Below are 16979 nucleotides of genomic sequence, written 5' to 3'. Positions count from 1 at the left end.
ATGTGTGATTTTAAATGTTATCATTTCAACGGTTGACTGCACACAAACATTGTGGACCTTGCATTTATTTCCACAACAAAGTGACAATCATTGCAAAGGAGAATCTTCGACAAGCTCGCCTCATCGCTTTTTGTACATCCACCATCAACTTCCAAGCCCTTCCCATCACGTTATTTGATCACATTATTGATCAGAGCCACCAAGCGTTTGAATGGACGTCATAGCACACTGATGATTTGATTGGATGGTTGTCATCATTTCGATTGGAGCTACCACACTTCATCACATCCTGACGCTTACAAAGAGGCACACGCACATAACACACAACCATACAAAAATACACAAAGCGCATACAATTTCTTCATCTTATAAGTGTGTGTGTTGTGCACCCGTTTTGGGTCAGGACACGCGAATGAGCTCCAAGCTGGCAGAGAAGCTGTCTCGCGCAGCCACTTTGGCGAGGTCAGTTTCGGTCCAGCCGTGACAACTTCGGGTCTTCTCGAAGTTGCTCTCCTCGTGCCAACTCCTGCGAGAGTCTCCCCGGTCAGGCACTCGCGGCCGTCCTCGCCGGCGTACTGGCTCCGGCCCGTAGCTGCAAGCGTACGCCGTCGCCGAGTAGAAGCGTGCAGTCTCCGAGGAGGAGAGGCAACGGCGGCCCCCCAGGGGGGACGGAGACGGTCCAGGCAGGATGTCCGAGTGCCACCCTTTGAGCGCGCCGCCGGGTAAAGGTCCGAGCCCCGACGGGTGCCGCTGGCAGCGCTGGACTCCGAAAGGGAAGCCGGTCGCTAACAGCAAGCGCGGCTGTCTGCACGCCTGCTCCTTGTCCGGACTTTGTTCGGAGACCTCCTCCACAGGGGAGAAGTGAGGCGCTTTCCCGGGCACCGACTCCGAGGCGACGTCGACCGCCACGCCAGCCCGAGCGTATGTCTTGAAGTCCAGAGAGAAGCGGCGCTTGGGGCGGGCGGCGTCCTCCAGACGAAGGCCGCCCAGGGCCTGCGCCAGCGGATGCTGGTCTGGCGGCGCCGGGCTCTCCGGCTGGTCCGTAAATCGCCGTCCAGCCGGGATCTCATGCCGTGCTTCTCGGGAGATCTTCTTCTCAAAATCCAGCAGCTGACCCAGGAAGTTGAAGTTGGGTGAGATGCTGGGTCTCTTCTCCTTAACGAACCTGCAAACGGACCACACGGGGAGTCAGGAGCGTGGCGAGCAACGCGAGAGAATTTCGGCGGTGGCGGTAACCTGTACGCCTCGTCCAGAGACATGTCCATCCGCTTCATGATGTACGCGATGGCAATGGTTGCCGAGCGCGAGATCCCCGCCAAGCAGTGTACCAGAACGCACGCGTCCGATGCCTTCGCCTCCTCTGAAACGCGTAAAACGCATGTGAGCGGCAGGAAGTGCAACGCGAGCAGCGAGTCACGTGACGACTTCCTGACCAATGAAATCCAGCGAGACATCCAACCAGGGCAGGATCTTGTCGCAGAAGCCATCATTGACGGGAACTCTCAGGAAGTGCGAGTCAGGTATGAAGTCGGGTTTGGGGCACGTGTTACTGGCATTCAGCACGTAGACGATGGCGTTACGTTGCATCACTTCCTGTTAGCAACACGGTCGGTACGCACACATCAAGTCAGGTGACCCGTGACATCATCAATATGGACAGCGAGTTCGGGCACCTTGTTAAGGACGTCGCGCTGACAGCCCAGGTACAAGTGCGGCAGGATGCGGGTCGGGCCCGATGCCGTGGGCAGCGGCTGAGACGATGGGCGCGGCGGCGCCACTGTCGACTGCTTTCCCTCGCACAGCCACGCAAACTGGCGGGAAAATTCCAAGAAGCCACCTGACCACATACACGAAACATAATCCGGTGAGTGTGCGTCAAAGTTAGTAGAGTTCACCAAAAATGACCAAAACTAAAAGTGAAAAAACATTTTCATAATAGGGGAAGTCAACCTGAAAATTAGTAATATCACTTTGCAGCCCCACTAGCAGAAAGCATTCTGATAATTCTAATAAGCATCAAAATTCACCCATTTTGATCCATCTCAGGGGGCGGCCATCTTGCCACTTGCTGTCAACTGAAAACAGTCCTGAGCAAACTCAGGTAACAACCAATCACATCTCACCTGCTTTCTGAGTTCAGATGTCATTTTGATTTGTGGATGGATGTTTTAAAACTGTTTTTTAAAATAAATAATATTGTGTTTTTACTACATAATATATACCAAAATGTTTTTCAAATCTTACACACATGACACAAATACACAAAAACTAATACTAAAACAAAAACAAAACAAAACAAAAAAATTAAGCATTTCTGATAAAACTAATAAAAACTAACAAACCGATACATTTAAAAAAACGTAACTATTCTGACCCTAGCGTGACACACACACTCACCAGCCAGCAGGTGCACAGAGAGGAAGTGCGGCCGGAGCTTGAGCAGCAAGACGTTGGCAAAGGCGTCGCAACGCAGAGCGGACGGATCCCAAGAATTCTCATCATAGACCACCACCTGCAGGCTCGCCTCCAGCTCCAACTGGACAAACGACAAGCGCAACGTGAGAACCAGGAAGTGCAACGTTTGAAGTGGAAGGTTGGAAGTGCGGCGTGGGCGCCACCTTATTTCCGGCGGCGTGCCGCAGCACGTCTTTGACGTGAACTTTGTCCTGCTGCAGTCGCCGTTTGAGCAGCTTGGATGCGTTGACGTTGACGGCGTTGGCGATGTGCCACGCGTTGAAGTCCACGAAAGGTCGGCTGTCGACCACCAGCACACCGCCGCCATCCCCCACGTCCATTTGACCTGTGACCCCACGACCCGACTCCAGCAGGCCTGCCAGCGCATCCGCCGCCATGGGCAGCACCCTGTCAGGCCTCGGGGCACCCGCCACTAAAGAAGGCTCCGCCATGTCACGACGGGGAACCACGTGATGACGTCATCACGACAGTTAGGCAATGAGGTCACACATGGCAACTCTTTGAACAAATGAGACAAAAAAGGTTTATTTCTTCATATTTATGATTGAAAGTTGTAAAGGCATTGTAGGACATAATTCTTCTTCCTAAAGTTGACTTTTTTGTTTTGTTTTAGATTGAAGTCGCCTGGACACTAATGAAAAGTTTGGATGATGTTAGCCGAGTAGCTAACTAGCTGATTAGCAAAGTGTCAAAGTTCAAGAGTGAGTGTCTAGCGTCTAAATCAAGTTATCGGCGTTGGTGTGACTACACGAGAGGCAAATCAAGTTGATCCAAACAAACGCTAGTCCAGACAAGATGTCGTGACGTCACCACATGTCCACTCGTTGACGTGTTGAACCAAGTTTCAGCAAATTCAGCGACTCACCGCTCGAACGTTCGACGTTGGAGTCGTTCTTCGAGTGCCAGGTGGACTCGAACTCCCAATGTTGCTGAAGAAGGAGAAACTTTTACGTGTTTTGTGTGTTCGTCCAAACTTTGTCCGTGTCCAAAGGCGATGAGGTCATGGCGGAGAAAAGAAAAGCATTACGTCATCCCGGCGAGCTGGAGCTTCTTAAAGGCACAGGCACACAGATTGTTAAACACTCACCGACTTTTGCTAAGATTTCTTCAGTGATTATGCATTAATGCAATGTTATCTTCACAAATGTAAATTTTGGTAATCGGAAACCTACTTTGACACTATCGCCTATATCCAGTTTACAATGAGTGCAGTAACAAAAATAGTCCAATAACTATCAATAATTGTAATAGGTTTATATGATTGGAAACAGTCTTGTTTTTGTTTGTGCTGCAGCATGGTACTTACATACTGAAATGTGTGACAATCATAACACAAAGGAAAGCTTTCATTAAACACTTAATAATACATTGATATGCAACAATTGAGCAAATTCAACATCCATAATATATGTATTATATTTAAATTATAATTATGTGAACACAAATAACAGTAAAGCACACCGACTACCTTGTTTATGGAATGTATATGCCTTGTATAATAGCACATTTACATTTGTATGAGATTAATGATTATTTCTCCAAAAATAAATGCTGGATGTATAAAACTCAAATCCGTCTCAATCAACGCATTTGGGCTTCTGTAATTTTGTCCTCCATGATTCACCACCACCAATGAGAGAGGATTGTCAGTTTTGAATGTTATGTTTACAACTAGTAACGCGGGCTCCCTCTAGTGGTAAATGACAGAATCATTGAATCGAATCCTCTGGCTCGTTTTTGATGAACACTTAGGCCTATTATGGAACTCTTTTCATGTTGCTCATAGTGGTGGATATTTGCACATTTTATACACATTTACTTTGCATTACTACTGCGGAACACGAATCGCCTTTTTTAAAGTGTTCGACGTTTCAAAATTATTCTTATGCACGTTGCATCATCCCGTTTTTTCTTTAGAATTAAATACTGAGGAAAAATAAAAGAGTTACCGTTGTTTTCCGTGCATGACGAAAAAAACATCTTGAATCGAACTTTGTTTTGTCATGAGTAATAAAGTTTTGTCAAGAAGGGGGCGTGGTGTATGACGCCATAGCCCAAGTCCTCGGCGTCGCTTGATTTTGGGACGTGCAGCTTAATTGTCTTTGTCGCTCTCGATTGTTCTTGTCACTTTTGACGCCAACTGAGAGTCGAGGGAGGAGCGACGCCAAACTACGCGAAGGCGAGCGAGCGAGCTGCCGAAAGACCGCGAACAATCCGACATGGACGAAAACAACAAGGTGAGCAAGCCGAGCGGCGGACATGTTTGTTTGTCATATGACGTAATGGAGGAAGGAAGGAGCCATTCCTTCATAGCCGATGTGGCGATGCCTCGAAACTTTGATCAAGTAGCACGTTGAAATCAAACACTACCTCAGTGACGCTGTGAGACCCGGCGGCATTAGCAGCGTGCTAACTGGCGCGTTGCGGTTGCTGTGTCCAGATGCTGGCGGCGGGCAAAGCGAAGAAGCCCGGCAAGCGCGGCCGCAAACCAGCCAAGATCGACCTGAAGGCCAAACTGGAGCGAAGCCGCCAAAGCGCCAGGGAGTGCCGCGCCAGGAAAAAGCTGCGCTACCAGTACCTGGAAGAACTGGTCTCCAGCAAGGAGAGGGCCATCTGCGCACTCCGGGAGGAGCTGGACATGGTGAGCCAGAAGAATCGGGCTTGACGCCTTACCTTCACCTTCATGCTGTGCGTTTGTTTGCAGTACAAGCAGTGGTGCTCGGCCATGGACCGGGGCAAGATCCCCTCGGAAATCAAAGCCCTGCTGACAGGCGACGACCAGCACAGAGGGCCCACCACGGCGGGAAGCGGCACCAAAACATCCAAGAGCGCCAAGAACCAAAACATCTAGCGTGGGACTTCCGTCACCGTCGTAATATAAACTTCCACGTCACATGAAGGACGTTTTCTCGTTACGTTGGCAACTTGTAGCCGTCAATTTTGGGAAGCCACGGGTGAGCCCCGTCCCAGCTGACTCGTGAGAGGTGGACAACATGTTAGGCTGGTTGCCAGCCAGTTGCAGGGCACGTACAGACACGCTGCATTTACACTCACAATTTCCACCAGTTCTTTATAACTTCTCACCACAGTAATCAAGTCCCAATGATAGGATTTGTATGAAAAACCATCAAAAGTGTGAGACAGACGTGCCACCAAAATCAGCAGCAGGAAGTGGTTGTCAGGCTAACTTATCCATTTGTCAGCTTGGAACCAACGTACATGTATTTTGCACATAGCTTGGGTAGAAAGTTTTTCAATTATGTTGATGATTAGTTGTGAATGACAGCGCCGTCAACTTTATGTGCTTACGTTGTTTGTTTAACCAGCTGATGAATAGAAAAATGTCAGCTGATCCTGTAAACAAATTAAAGTGTTTGAAGTGTGTGCATCTTCGGCGACCATTCATGTTTGTCAACAAGGAAACCAAAGTGTGACCAAATCCGATGTAGGTTTTTGTGTGACTATTCATGTGCTTCACTGTCATTGTTTAAACAATAAACAGGCTAAGCTTACTTAGCCACACAGCTAACAAAGGAGGACCGAGTTTGATTTTGCGACGAGTGTGATGAATTACATGAAAAGCATCAAGAAAATCAAAGACGTGAACGTAAATGGCAAAACATTTTCACATCTGAATAAGTTACGGCAAAGCTGTGCAATTGTTCCTAACAGGTTTGCCAATTCATCTGAAGTCTCATTAAGTCGAATGCATTTTGCCGTTTGCTACTGTGGATGCAAAATGGCTGCCACGTCGAATCACATGTCCCTCTGGTGTACTGCAACAACATGAAGCGCCCTCCAGTGGCATTAATGCCAACAACGGCTTGAGTAACATTTGTAAAAGGCAACAACAAAAAGTCAATTTGAAGACCCAAAAATGCATTTGTGTTAGTTTTCATGGAAAAGCATATAATGCAAATAAAATTAACATCTTTAGAAATCATAAACCTCCATTTGTGACAACGCTCAATATATTTCGCTAAAGTAGGACAAATGTGTGTTTTGGAAACAACTAAAAATGACTGCCAATTTAAATACACATATAAGCCCAATTAATTGATTTTCATAATTCAGCATGTCTTATCTATTATTGATCGAATGTTATTCAAGTGCCAGTTCAGCAAGTGCTCTGTTCAGTGGATGACTGTTCGCTTCTCACATTGTTCAAAAGTTGCGGACCCGCTGAAAACTAAGCCCACTCGCTGACGGACCCAACCGGCTAGAGCCCCAAGTTGAGTTTGCTTTGATATCATGTCAGTTAGCTTAGCATGCTACACGTAAGTGTTGTGGGCGCTGGCGGTCCAGGCCAGTTTCTTCTCATCTTTGGCATCACGCTCAAAGCTTTCATACGTGGTGTCCTTGGTGTTGACAGGCACGTCCACCACGCCCACATAGTTCTTCTTGGCCAATCGTGAGCTGGCGGTGATGGTGTAGGCGTTGCTACGGTAACACTTAATAGAAGACATGCAGAAGGTTTCCCGCATGCCGCGTCGGAAGTTGGCGTTGTAGACAGAGTACAAGGTGGGCTTGGAGGCGGCGGAGCTGAAGGAGATCCAGGCGATGGCGGCAAAGAAGAGCAGCGCCCGCCGCCGCCCTCCGCTGCTGCCCTCCGCCTCTCGTGGGTGCCACAGCTGTGCCAGGTAGAAGGGGGTCCACGTCATGAAGAAGAGCCAGTTGATCACCAGAAACATCTTGATGGTCTTCACCTTGGTGCGAGGAACCGTGTTCATGGTGCGCCGCACCGTGTGGCCGTCGGCGCTGAACCTCCAGATGTGACGGACCACTCGCTGGTAAAAGGACGCGATGAGCCCCGCAGGAAGAGCGAACCCCAAAACAAGGTGCGCGGCGGCGTATGAGAGGCCACCCTGGCTGTCGGGTAGGAAGAAATGGCAGTGGTTGCCGTCGGCCGGAGCACCGCCGTAAAAAAAGAGGCACGGCGCCACCAGGGCGGCGTCCAGCAAGCATGACGCCAAGATCATTTTCTTGGCCTTCTCGCGAGACACCTTGAAGCTGAGCGGGTACACGATGGTATAGAAGCGGTCCACCGAGATGGACAGCAGGACATATACCTGCACGCCGGGGCAAAGGTGCTGCACGTAGCGGGCTGCAGCGCATGCCCCCGCGCTCAGCGGCCAGCGCCCCCACGCCACCTGCACCAGGACCAGGGGTGCGCCGCCCACGCTCAAGAGCAGGTCGGCGCAGGCGATAGCCACCACAAAGTAGTTGGTGGTGGACTGTGTGCGACGGCTACGGTGGATCACCAGGCACACCAGCGCGTTGCCCAGGATTGACACCAGCCACACCGCACCGAACACCAGCGCCAACGCTGCCACCTCGCCCGATGTCAGCCCGTCCTCCGCCGCCCAAGACGAGGTGGCGTTCGGGCCGGTGGCGTCGGGCGGACCCCCGCGGCTGCAGGGGGGCGTCACGGGGATGCCAGAGGGCGTTGCCGTGCCGTTGTCCATCTCAGAGTAGTTAAAGGACGCCGGGTACGAGAAGGCCGGCGCGAAGAGCGAGCGCTCCATGGCCACCGTGTTTGCCCACGCGTACACCATCTGAAACACACAGATTAGCATTAGGATGCTATCATGTTGCATAGAGGACACTATTAGGTCATGGGGTCAAAGTCAAGGTAACAAAAAAAAGGAAGGATGTTCGATACTATTTTTTCATACCGATACTAGAACATGCATTCGTTCTTGAGTGCTCACCGATTCCGTGTAGCGAAAGCACGAGAACTTTTGATACAAACTTCAGAGAAGAGTGAACAAAGACCATTTCGCTTTTTACAATTGTTATAGTCTCACCTACGGTCATCTGAAAATCTATTTAGTAAAGATTAGCTTCAAGGCATTTCAACCAAGTCAAGTGTTCACATTTTCATTTCAATATCTTCAATTTGACAGGAAATCTGCCATCATGATTAGCGATCATCGGTATCGACCCGGTTTTGTCAGCTAACAGGCTAAGTTAAGTAAGTTAATAGGAAGTGGCGGTCCGGCAGGCACACTTGTGACGCTTCAAACCCCGCCCCTTGTGCGCACCCGTTTGTCATCAACGATGAAGTCTCATCAATTAGACAAGAACGTGCTAGCATCATCATCGTCAACAACGCACACGTGCGACGCACATACCTCCCAGCAAGGTGCCAAGCAGCCTCACGATGATCCAAACTGCCGATGATGATGACACTCAGCGCGGCAGAAGATGACGAAGAGGCGACTACGTGTCCATTATGTCCGTGCGTGCGTGTTGTTCACTGGAGGAGGAGGAGGAAGATGATGAAGATGTAGAGGAGGAGGGTTCCTGGGCCGTACCAAGTCATGTGTGACGGGAGGGGGTGAGGGAGGGGGCAGTCAGCCCTCACATAAAAAAGGGACACCTTAACATTAAACGCAAATTATCACATCCATGTAATAAATATGTATATATAGACACACACACACGTATATTTGCATACTCGTATACATACACATATACAGTATTGGCAAATATATCAGAGATGTATTTGGATTGATCACCTGGTCAAACGAAAATGTAACGAGCAGGAAAGATGAAAGTCATCATGCTGCTGATGAAGACGTGTCAACTGGTGAAGTGAGAGCGCTCGCTTACGTGAAAAGAAGAAAAGTCTCTGTCGCAGCATGTCGTCGCCATGGCAACAGCAGTACAGAGGACCATCGCCATGGAAACCAGCAGGAAGGATGCAGGAGTGTTCACGTCATATGACTTGCCTATCAATCACTTTTTGTTGGATTCATTTGATAGGCTGCTGTTTTGGGTGTTTTTATTTGATCATCATCATCATCACATGTACAAAGCTGAGCTGAAATAATTACAAAATAAAAGCAGCTATTTACAAAAGAAAGTTTAGTGGTTGTTCGTCTGCGCGGATGTCTTTCAACCTCGCAAACCTCCGTCCAGGGTCAGCGTCCCGAATCTGAGGAAGACCACCAGAGTCGCTTTAGAATTCTCATGCTAAGCTAGGATAGTGCTCTGCCTTCTATCTAGCTTTCAAATTGTCCCGCTAAGCTAGGCTAGCAATAGGCCTTTCAGCTAGCTTTCAAATTGTCACGCTAAGCTAGGCTAGCACTCTGTCTTCAAGCTAACTTTCAAATTGTCCCGCTAAGCTAGGCTAGCAATATGTCTTTCAGTTAACTTTCAAATTGTCCCGCTAAGCTAGGCTAGCACTCTGTCTTCAAGCTAACTTTCAAATTGTCCTGCTAAGCTAGGTTAGCAATATGCCTTTCAGTTAGCTTTCAAATTGTCATGCTAAGCTAGGATGGCACTCTGCATTCCATCTAGCTTTCAAATTGTCCCGCTAAGCTAGGCTAGCAATAGGCCTTTCAGCTAGCTTTCAAATTGTCACGCTAAGCTAGGCTAGCACTCTGTCTTCAAGCTAACTTTCAAATTATCCCGCTAAGCTAGGCTAGCAATATGTCTTTCAGCTAGCCTTTCAAATTGTCCCGCTAAGCTAGGCTAGCACTCTGTCTTCAAGCTAACTTTCAAATTGTCTTGCTAAGCTAGGCTAGCACTGTCTTCAAGTTAACTTTCAAGTTGTCATGTAGAGCTAGGCTCGTACTCACCATTTTTAGGGTCCGACTGACACAGATTTTGTTTTAGGCTAATGCCAATCTGGTATTTTGTCAGAAAAAACACCAGTAACTTGATAACTTCAAAAAATATATATAACAAATAACTTATTTGGGTCACTCTACAGTTTTAAAAGCAAAGATATGCATTACAGGAAAAAACAGCATTTAATGAACGTTGCAATTTTCAAGTACAACGTATGGGGATTTGATTTTGGCCCAAGACGCGTGCTGTGTATAGGCAACATGATGAGCTAAGTGACTGGCAAAACATTACTTGTGCATGATGCACTTTAACGAGAAGTGATGACTTCAAAATAGTAACAATTTTAAAAGAAACAGATCCTTTTCTCAATTGTCATCTGACAGATCTGCATTTGAAATGTATGATGTAGCGAAAGAGCGCTCAACTGAAACGGGAGTCTCTTTGTGTTTCTAAAAAATTTACTTCTGTTATGCGTGGTGGATTTAAGGTGTGTTACATTCTGTTCTCCAGCTCCACTTGTTGCTGACGATGAGAAGCAGAAGATTTAGCTGTGAAAGCAAGATCATGCTTGAGTAGCTTGTGCAGCACTAACGCATGGCAAGAACCCACATCATTTTGAGTGACCCCCAACAGTGAACAGCATTTATAATGTTTCACGAGAATCTAAAGAGTATGTTGGCGTTTAATCACAATTATTTTGAAAAGATCCATCTTGGTCGATTCAGTCGGGCCCTAAAGCAAACACTGAAGTAAGCTAGGCTAGCCCAGAATTCAAGCTGTGTTGCTAAGCTAATGAGTGCTACGATTCAAATTGTGATGCTAAGTTAGCTAGTGCTATCTCATCGGGCAAAATGAGTCATGTGACCTTTCCAGGAAGAGGTTGTTCTCGGCTAGTTCCTTAACCACACCCTCCATCTCCTCCTTCAGCTTCTTCATCCTGTCTCACACACACACACACGATGATGTCATCAAAATGTCATGTGATGACGTCGAAGAGTTGTCCTTCTCTTACCCGAGTGTCATCTCCACCAGCGTGTTCTGGCTCAGGTACGCTTGAGGCTTCAGACCGCTCAACACCAACGGAAGAACTTTGCCAGGAACTTGCTCCTGCAGCTGGACACACGACAACAAAAACATCACAATCACATGACTTTGTTTGTCCACTAGATGGAGCCCTGACTCCATTCAACCCCATTTAGAATTGAAATTGAAAAGTCAGCTCTGGGCTATTCTGACACCCTGCAAAGAAATTCAAGCGGCAGCTATCCAAAATGTCCTAAGTTGACCGAATTATGTGGACCGTTTAGTCATGAACGAGTGCCGTGACGAGTAAGTCGCAGGCGTGTCGGGCGGCGTCCTGACGTACCTTAGCGGCTCTCTCCATCAGGACGCTAACTTCTTTCTCGATGCTAATGAGCTGAGTGGTCAAGGCCAGCAGCTGCTTCCTCACATGGTGAACCTTCCTGCAGGCAGACACGCGTGTGCGCGTTAACGCGGTCGCTAGGCAACCAGCGGATCGGCGGCGGGAAGGCGGCTGACCTCATGGACTCCTCGCTCTTGGAGATGAAGAGGCGGTACTTCATGGCGCACTCCTCCGTGAACAACGAGCGAGCTTTGCTGGCGTGCAGGACCAACTTCTGCCTGTCGTGCACACAACACCACAGCTTACTCACAAATGGACGCGCGTATGCTCTCTCGGGTGAGCGTGTTCTCCACAAACATGGCGACCTACTTGTCAAACTTGTGGATCTGCTCCTCATTGTATGGAAGACCTGAACACACAAAAATACACACACTTGAAAACAGCTCATGTTGTTGTTAGTGGTGGTGTAGTTGTACTGACGCCTCTCAGCTTTGTCCTTCTTGAACTGTTGGTAGATGGCTGTGATGGCGTCCAGCAGAACTTTGATCTTTTCCACACTGCACACATGCACATCATGGTGGTCACACACACACACACACACACACACACACACACACACACACACACACACACACACACACACACACACACACACACACACACACATCATATCCACACGTGTGTATGTGCTTGTGTGTGTGTCTTACTTCCTGTCTTGGGGGTGTGTGCCCACTTGTTGCGTCCAGGCGTCACTCAGCAGACCCCCCGGGAAGAACTTGGGCTTCAAGTCCTGCGTGTTTCGATCGATCGGCTCCAGCGAGCTGCTGATCTGCAGACAGACAGACAGACAGACAGCAAGTTGGCCATGGCAAGGAGCTCCTGACAGCCAAGCCGCTGCGTGTCGAGACTGGCGAGCACTCACCCTGAGCACTTTCTTGTGCATGTCAGCGATCTCGTCGTACTCTGACGTCAGCATGTTGGCTTGCATGAGAACCTCGAACCTAAGCATATGCACATTAAAATGGGAAGTCAATCCCCCATTTTTGGGACAATATGTTCTATGCAGCCCCACTGGTCTAAATATGGTATTCTGGTTAATATTGTATTAGTGTAATACGAGTAAAGCAGCAAAATCCAGCCGTTTTTTAACCATCTCAGGGGGCGGCCATTTTGCCACTTGCTGTCGACTGAAGATGACATCAATGTTGCTCAGGTCTCAATTAACAACCAATCACAGCGCAGCTTTAGAAAACAGGTGAGCATGATTGGTCCTTGCCTAAGAAACTGTGATGTCATCTTCAGTCAACAGCAAGTGGCAAAAAGGCCGCCCCCTGACATAGATAAAAATGGCTGGATTTTGCTTCATAACTCTTAACACATTCACTGCCATTGACGGTCATAGACGACAAATATTAATTTTAACTATTTCGATTAGTTTAACATTTTCTTACCCTTTTGTTAACAAGAGTATGAAAACCTACAATTATTTTATTGTACTTTTAGAACAGATATAAAATTAGTGATTAATCTTGAGTTAACTCATGAAGTCATGCAATTAATTACGGTAAAAAATAATAATCGCATGATCCACCTAATTTTTATTTATTTTATTTTTATTTTTTTATCGCATCAGGTGATTAAAATTTATAATTGGAATTAATCGCATGACTTCAATAGTTAACTCACGATTAATCATAAATCTAGATGTAGTGGAAAAAATGTTAAGCTAATAGAAACAGTTCAGATGAATTTTTGACGTCAATAGCGTTCAGATGAATTTTTGACGTCAATAGCCGTCAAAGGCAGTGAATGAGTTAATCAGAATGTCATGTTTAGACTAGTGAGGTCACATAATAACATATTATTGTCAAGAAATGTTAAAGGTTGACTTCCACTCTAAAGCCCGACAAGCACGCGCAACAGGCGTCCGGTCGCTTTCACTCACAGCTGCTTGGTCTTTTCCAGCGTCTGCGTGGCCAAGTTGCACAGGTGGAACACCTCCGACTTTTTGTGGACAATCTCGCTGTAGTCCTCCTTCATCAGCTCGCTGCCCGCAACACCGCCATCATCACAATCATTAACACTTTTATCATCCATGTAATCATTAACATCACCATCATAACATGACTCACATGAGACCTCGGACTCCTTTGCGAACCAGTTCTTGGTAGACTAGCAGAGACTCGGATGTTTTCCACAAGTGTCCGACGTCCCCCGCGAAGGTCTGAAAGAAGCGCAAGATGGCGTCAAGCTGTGACAGCTTAATTTTCTTTTGGCGCGCGCGCGGCAGGTACCTTGGCATAGCTTGCGTCCAGGTCCAGATCGTAGCGGGGCTGCACTTTAGGTGGACTCGCTGGGGACGAGACAAAAAGACCTGAGACGCCGGCGGTGTCGGGGGTGAGCCATCGGGGTCGAGTGACTTACGGTCCTCGAAGATGAGTCCCACGGTGGCCACGGATTCTCTGCTGACCAGCATTATGGGGTTGTCTCTGGTGGTCTTGGGAAAGGTCTTGGCCTGGCGGTTAGGGTCCAAGACCAGGCGCCGCCCCTCGTAAATCAGCTCCTGGTTATGTAGAGGGATGCTGCTCCGGCGGGAGAGCAGCTCCTGGAACAGCGCCGCCCTGTGGACGCATCAACATGGACGACATCCATCACATATTCAGTGAATCGGTATGTTACGGCGTGTTGGTGCGTTCTCACGTGTTGTATTCGTGGATGTAGACGTGGTGAAGGGTGGCCTGCTGCAGGCTAAAGACGTAGACGACCGCCCGGTGCAGGATGTCGTTAGTCTCAGCGAAAAACTGGTCGAAGCCCCAACACTTCTCCTGGTCCGCTTCCAGGATGTTGGCCAGGACCGGAGTCAGCAGACTCTGCAGACCCCTGACGGAGGACGATGACATCATTGCTGACGACTTATTCAGCGACATCGCGGCCGATGTGTGCGACTGACTTGGACAGACTGCAGGACACGGGCATCTCGGTGCTCCACTCGATCTTCCCGTTCTCGCACTTTTGGTGACCCGAGATGGTCCCGGATGGTTTCTCCGTGATGATCTTGTACCTGGCACAGCAACGGCATGTCGGCGAGAGCTTCAAACTTGCGACGACTTCCCGAATAGCTTTCATCCCTTGCGGAATGACTTACATGACTTCTTGGTTCCTGCGCGGGCCCTCGAAGGGTCTGAAGGGCAGGCTACCAGTGGCGGCGTGGTAGAAGGTGACGCCGATGCTCCACAGGTCCACGGTGGCACCGTACTTCTTCTGGTGGTCTTTCCGCAACACGGCGCGCTCGTACATATCCGGATGCTGCCAGACAATACTGATACATCAGATCACTCATTTCCGACTCAAGGCTGAACAAAAATTCCTATGCGGTAAGATTCGATGAATCGTTTCAGTCCAATGATTCATTCCTTACTGCTTAAAGATTTTTACATAGTGGCCTACAAAGTGGTCTCTTAAGGACTGAAACGATGTATGGAATCGTCCCAGACCACAATGAAGGCATTTTTATCGAGTGGATTGGTTCACCAGGTACTCTTCGGTCCCATAGAGTGACACAAATTGCTCGTCGTCCTCGAGTTCACGGGCGGCACCAAAGTCAGTCAGCTTGTAGACGGAGCGTCCGTCCTCCCCGATGACACGCATGATGTTCCCCGGTTTGATGTCACGGTGCACGATGCCGTACTCCCTTAGGTGGTTCATTCCCGCCACTGGAAGGCACCAATCAGAGAGCGGCGTGAGCGAGCGAGCGAGAAAGCGAGTGGCGGCAGAAGCGCAAGCGCTACTCTTACCGACGTCATGCAGGACGATGAGGAACTCGTCCTCGGGAAGTCCGTAGGCGTTGGATGATTCCTCCAAGACGGTGTAGAGACTCCCGCACGGACAGTACTCCATCACCAGAACCTTGTGTCGCGTGTTAGACTGAACACAGCAAACATCATTTCCTGAGGGCCTGACATGACTTTTTGAACGCTTCACAACACTTCCTGAATTCCCAAAAAATCTATTCCTGAACACCATAAATAACTTGATGTTGCATCTTTAACGAGTTCAATCGCTTGAGACCAAAACATCACTTCTTATCTAACTTTCTGAGTGCCTAATGTCAAAATTCAATGTTGTCAACCTCTTGAAATGACGGCTTAAATCATATTTGGACAACTTTTTTTCCACCATAAACATCTACTCAAGATGCAGGCCATTGATGCTAAAATCTGATACATCCTTAGTTAAAGGCATCATTCAATTCTACCCTTTAAGTGAAATTGTTCATAAGCATCATTAGTATTTTGTTCAATGTTTCGTGTTTTGTGGAAAAACTGAAAAAAGAGAAAAAGACAAAGGCCATTATTTGAAGAAGGTGACGGAATTCAACATCCCTTCCTGAATGCCTTACTTTATTTCATGGGTGCTCAACCTTAATTCCTGTGTTGGGAGTTTTTTTGAATACAGTACAACCATCGTTGTGGTAGGTGATGTTGGGCATGTACGAACCTCCTCCTCGACGGCGAAGAGCTTGACAATGTTCTTGTGGTTGAGCTTCTTGAGCACTTCAAACTCTCGCATCTGCACATCTAGTGGCCTCAGGAAGCTCAGGTTGTTGAACACTTTGACCGCGTAGAGGTCACCCGTTTTCTGCAAAGACCTCAGTTTTGTCAAACTGGCAGATGGGTACCTAACTTCTATGCCCCCAAACAGCCGCCTGCTCACCTTGTGGCGGCCACGGTAGACGTTGGCCGTGGCGCCCTGACCCAGAAGGTCCGAGATCAGCCATAGATAGTTGGTGGTGCTTTGCATGATCACAGCCTACATACGCGCACGCGCACACACACACGCGCGCACACACACACACACGCGCGCACACACACACGCGCGCACACACAGTGCTGCTTTGAGACACGAGTGACCCACTTACAGCTTTTTCGAGATACAAGCCGGCAATTGGGTGATATTGTTTTACACACACACACACATATCCTCACATATGTTGTCTCTCACACACTAACACACGTATACATTAAAACACACAGTGTTCATTTTCTGCCTGTCAATCACATTGCAATGACGTCACAGCGGGACACTCCCACCGTTAATCATCCGCTTTTCCGTGTTTTTCGCCGTGACCCGGGAAAAGCCCACAAATGGTCATTTGTTCGTCGTCACACTCTTGAAGCGTCCAAGTGAGGAGGCGACGCGACGACGCAAACTCACGAAGCTAAACTGACGAACAGAGCGAAGTTGAAGAAGCATTTCCTATTTCCTGATAGCTAACATGGCGACGCGCTGACAAACTAGCGCAAGCATCAAAGCGAGGAAGCGCTACATTGTTAAGGTTAATAATAAAGAGCCAGCTGGTTGGTAAAGGCGCCCGGGAGAAAGAGCGTAGCGTCCAGAAAAAAAAGCAGCTTTATTGTATTATTTGGATATTGTTTGGATGCTTACCTTTGTCGCTGCGGCGGAGTGCTCCTTTTCCTCTTTAGCCTGGTCACGTGGCGTACGCGCCAATCACAGCTAGAGCAGTGCACCGACGTCATGTTCCGTCAACAATATGAGCTTCGGT

The 16979-nt window shown here is 48.3% G+C and overlaps 4 protein-coding genes across 6 annotated transcripts; 1 reads left to right on the top strand and 3 right to left on the bottom strand.

The window, feature by feature from the left end:
• Positions 1-49: 49 nt before the first annotated feature.
• Positions 50-4979, bottom strand: dusp16 (dual specificity phosphatase 16). Of its 2 annotated transcripts, none has more exons than XM_077543615.1 (8): positions 4846-4979; positions 3341-3525; positions 2619-2973; positions 2398-2536; positions 1674-1837; positions 1434-1593; positions 1237-1360; positions 50-1165 (listed from the first exon to the last, which is right to left on the bottom strand). In XM_077543615.1, exons 3-8 carry the CDS (start codon positions 2904-2906, stop codon positions 400-402), a joined length of 1641 nt encoding a protein of 546 aa, XP_077399741.1. In that variant the 5' UTR covers positions 2907-2973; positions 3341-3525; positions 4846-4979; the 3' UTR covers positions 50-399. The 2 variants fall into 2 exon arrangements, with proteins under 2 accessions (XP_077399741.1, XP_077399742.1); XM_077543616.1 differs by having other exon boundaries at positions 3341-3448.
• Positions 4501-5863, top strand: crebl2 (cAMP responsive element binding protein-like 2). Its single transcript, XM_077543618.1, has 3 exons — positions 4501-4712; positions 4916-5116; positions 5180-5863. Exons 1-3 carry the CDS (start codon positions 4695-4697, stop codon positions 5324-5326), a joined length of 366 nt encoding a protein of 121 aa, XP_077399744.1. The 5' UTR covers positions 4501-4694; the 3' UTR covers positions 5327-5863.
• A 470-nt stretch (positions 5864-6333) lies between these two features.
• On the bottom strand, positions 6334-9239 carry gpr19 (G protein-coupled receptor 19). Its single transcript, XM_077543617.1, has 3 exons — positions 9091-9239; positions 8610-8734; positions 6334-8030 (listed from the first exon to the last, which is right to left on the bottom strand). The coding sequence occupies exon 3, from the start codon at positions 8028-8030 to the stop codon at positions 6747-6749; it is 1284 nt and encodes a 427-aa protein (XP_077399743.1). The 5' UTR covers positions 8610-8734; positions 9091-9239; the 3' UTR covers positions 6334-6746.
• A 6-nt stretch (positions 9240-9245) lies between these two features.
• tbk1 (TANK-binding kinase 1) lies at positions 9246-16949 on the bottom strand. Of its 2 annotated transcripts, XM_077543614.1 has the most exons (21): positions 16862-16949; positions 16130-16225; positions 15914-16054; positions 15211-15340; positions 14948-15129; positions 14562-14722; positions 14367-14477; positions 14117-14296; positions 13841-14037; positions 13711-13769; positions 13549-13640; positions 13362-13463; positions 12339-12417; positions 12124-12245; positions 11897-11973; positions 11786-11825; positions 11593-11694; positions 11420-11516; positions 11066-11166; positions 10919-10990; positions 9246-9415 (listed from the first exon to the last, which is right to left on the bottom strand). In XM_077543614.1, the coding sequence occupies exons 2-21, from the start codon at positions 16214-16216 to the stop codon at positions 9376-9378; spliced, it is 2172 nt and encodes a 723-aa protein (XP_077399740.1). In that variant the 5' UTR covers positions 16217-16225; positions 16862-16949; the 3' UTR covers positions 9246-9375. The 2 variants fall into 2 exon arrangements, with proteins under 2 accessions (XP_077399740.1, XP_077399737.1); XM_077543611.1 differs by having other exon boundaries at positions 15914-16225.
• Between the last annotated feature and the right edge of the window lie 30 nt (positions 16950-16979).

Source organism: Vanacampus margaritifer, chromosome 15, assembly GCF_051991255.1.
Source record: "Vanacampus margaritifer isolate UIUO_Vmar chromosome 15, RoL_Vmar_1.0, whole genome shotgun sequence".
In the NCBI taxonomy this organism is placed as follows: Eukaryota; Metazoa; Chordata; class Actinopteri; order Syngnathiformes; family Syngnathidae; genus Vanacampus; species Vanacampus margaritifer.
Note: the sequence above shows the minus strand (reverse complement) of the source record. Positions and strands in the feature narration are given on the sequence as shown.

Excerpts from the sequence above, each read along its gene's own strand:
- crebl2 (XM_077543618.1), top strand. Across the intron at positions 5,117-5,179 it reads TCCGGGAGGAGCTGGACATG|TACAAGCAGTGGTGCTCGGC; the intron begins GTGAGCCAGAAG and ends GTTTGTTTGCAG.
- tbk1 (XM_077543611.1), bottom strand. The coding sequence starts at position 16,216 with ATGCAAAGCACCACCAACTATCTATGGCTGATCTCGGACCTTCTGGGT. Across the intron at positions 14,478-14,561 it reads CGCAGGAACCAAGAAGTCAT|GTACAAGATCATCACGGAGA; the intron begins GTAAGTCATTCC and ends TTGCTGTGCCAG. Across the intron at positions 13,641-13,710 it reads TGGACGCAAGCTATGCCAAG|ACCTTCGCGGGGGACGTCGG; the intron begins GTACCTGCCGCG and ends CGCTTCTTTCAG.
- dusp16 (XM_077543615.1), bottom strand. The coding sequence starts at position 2,906 with ATGGCGGAGCCTTCTTTAGTGGCGGGTGCCCCGAGGCCTGACAGGGTG. Across the intron at positions 1,361-1,433 it reads TGTCTCGCTGGATTTCATTG|AGGAGGCGAAGGCATCGGAC; the intron begins GTCAGGAAGTCG and ends TACGCGTTTCAG. Across the intron at positions 1,166-1,236 it reads TCTCTGGACGAGGCGTACAG|GTTCGTTAAGGAGAAGAGAC; the intron begins GTTACCGCCACC and ends GTCCGTTTGCAG.
- gpr19 (XM_077543617.1), bottom strand. The coding sequence starts at position 8,030 with ATGGTGTACGCGTGGGCAAACACGGTGGCCATGGAGCGCTCGCTCTTC.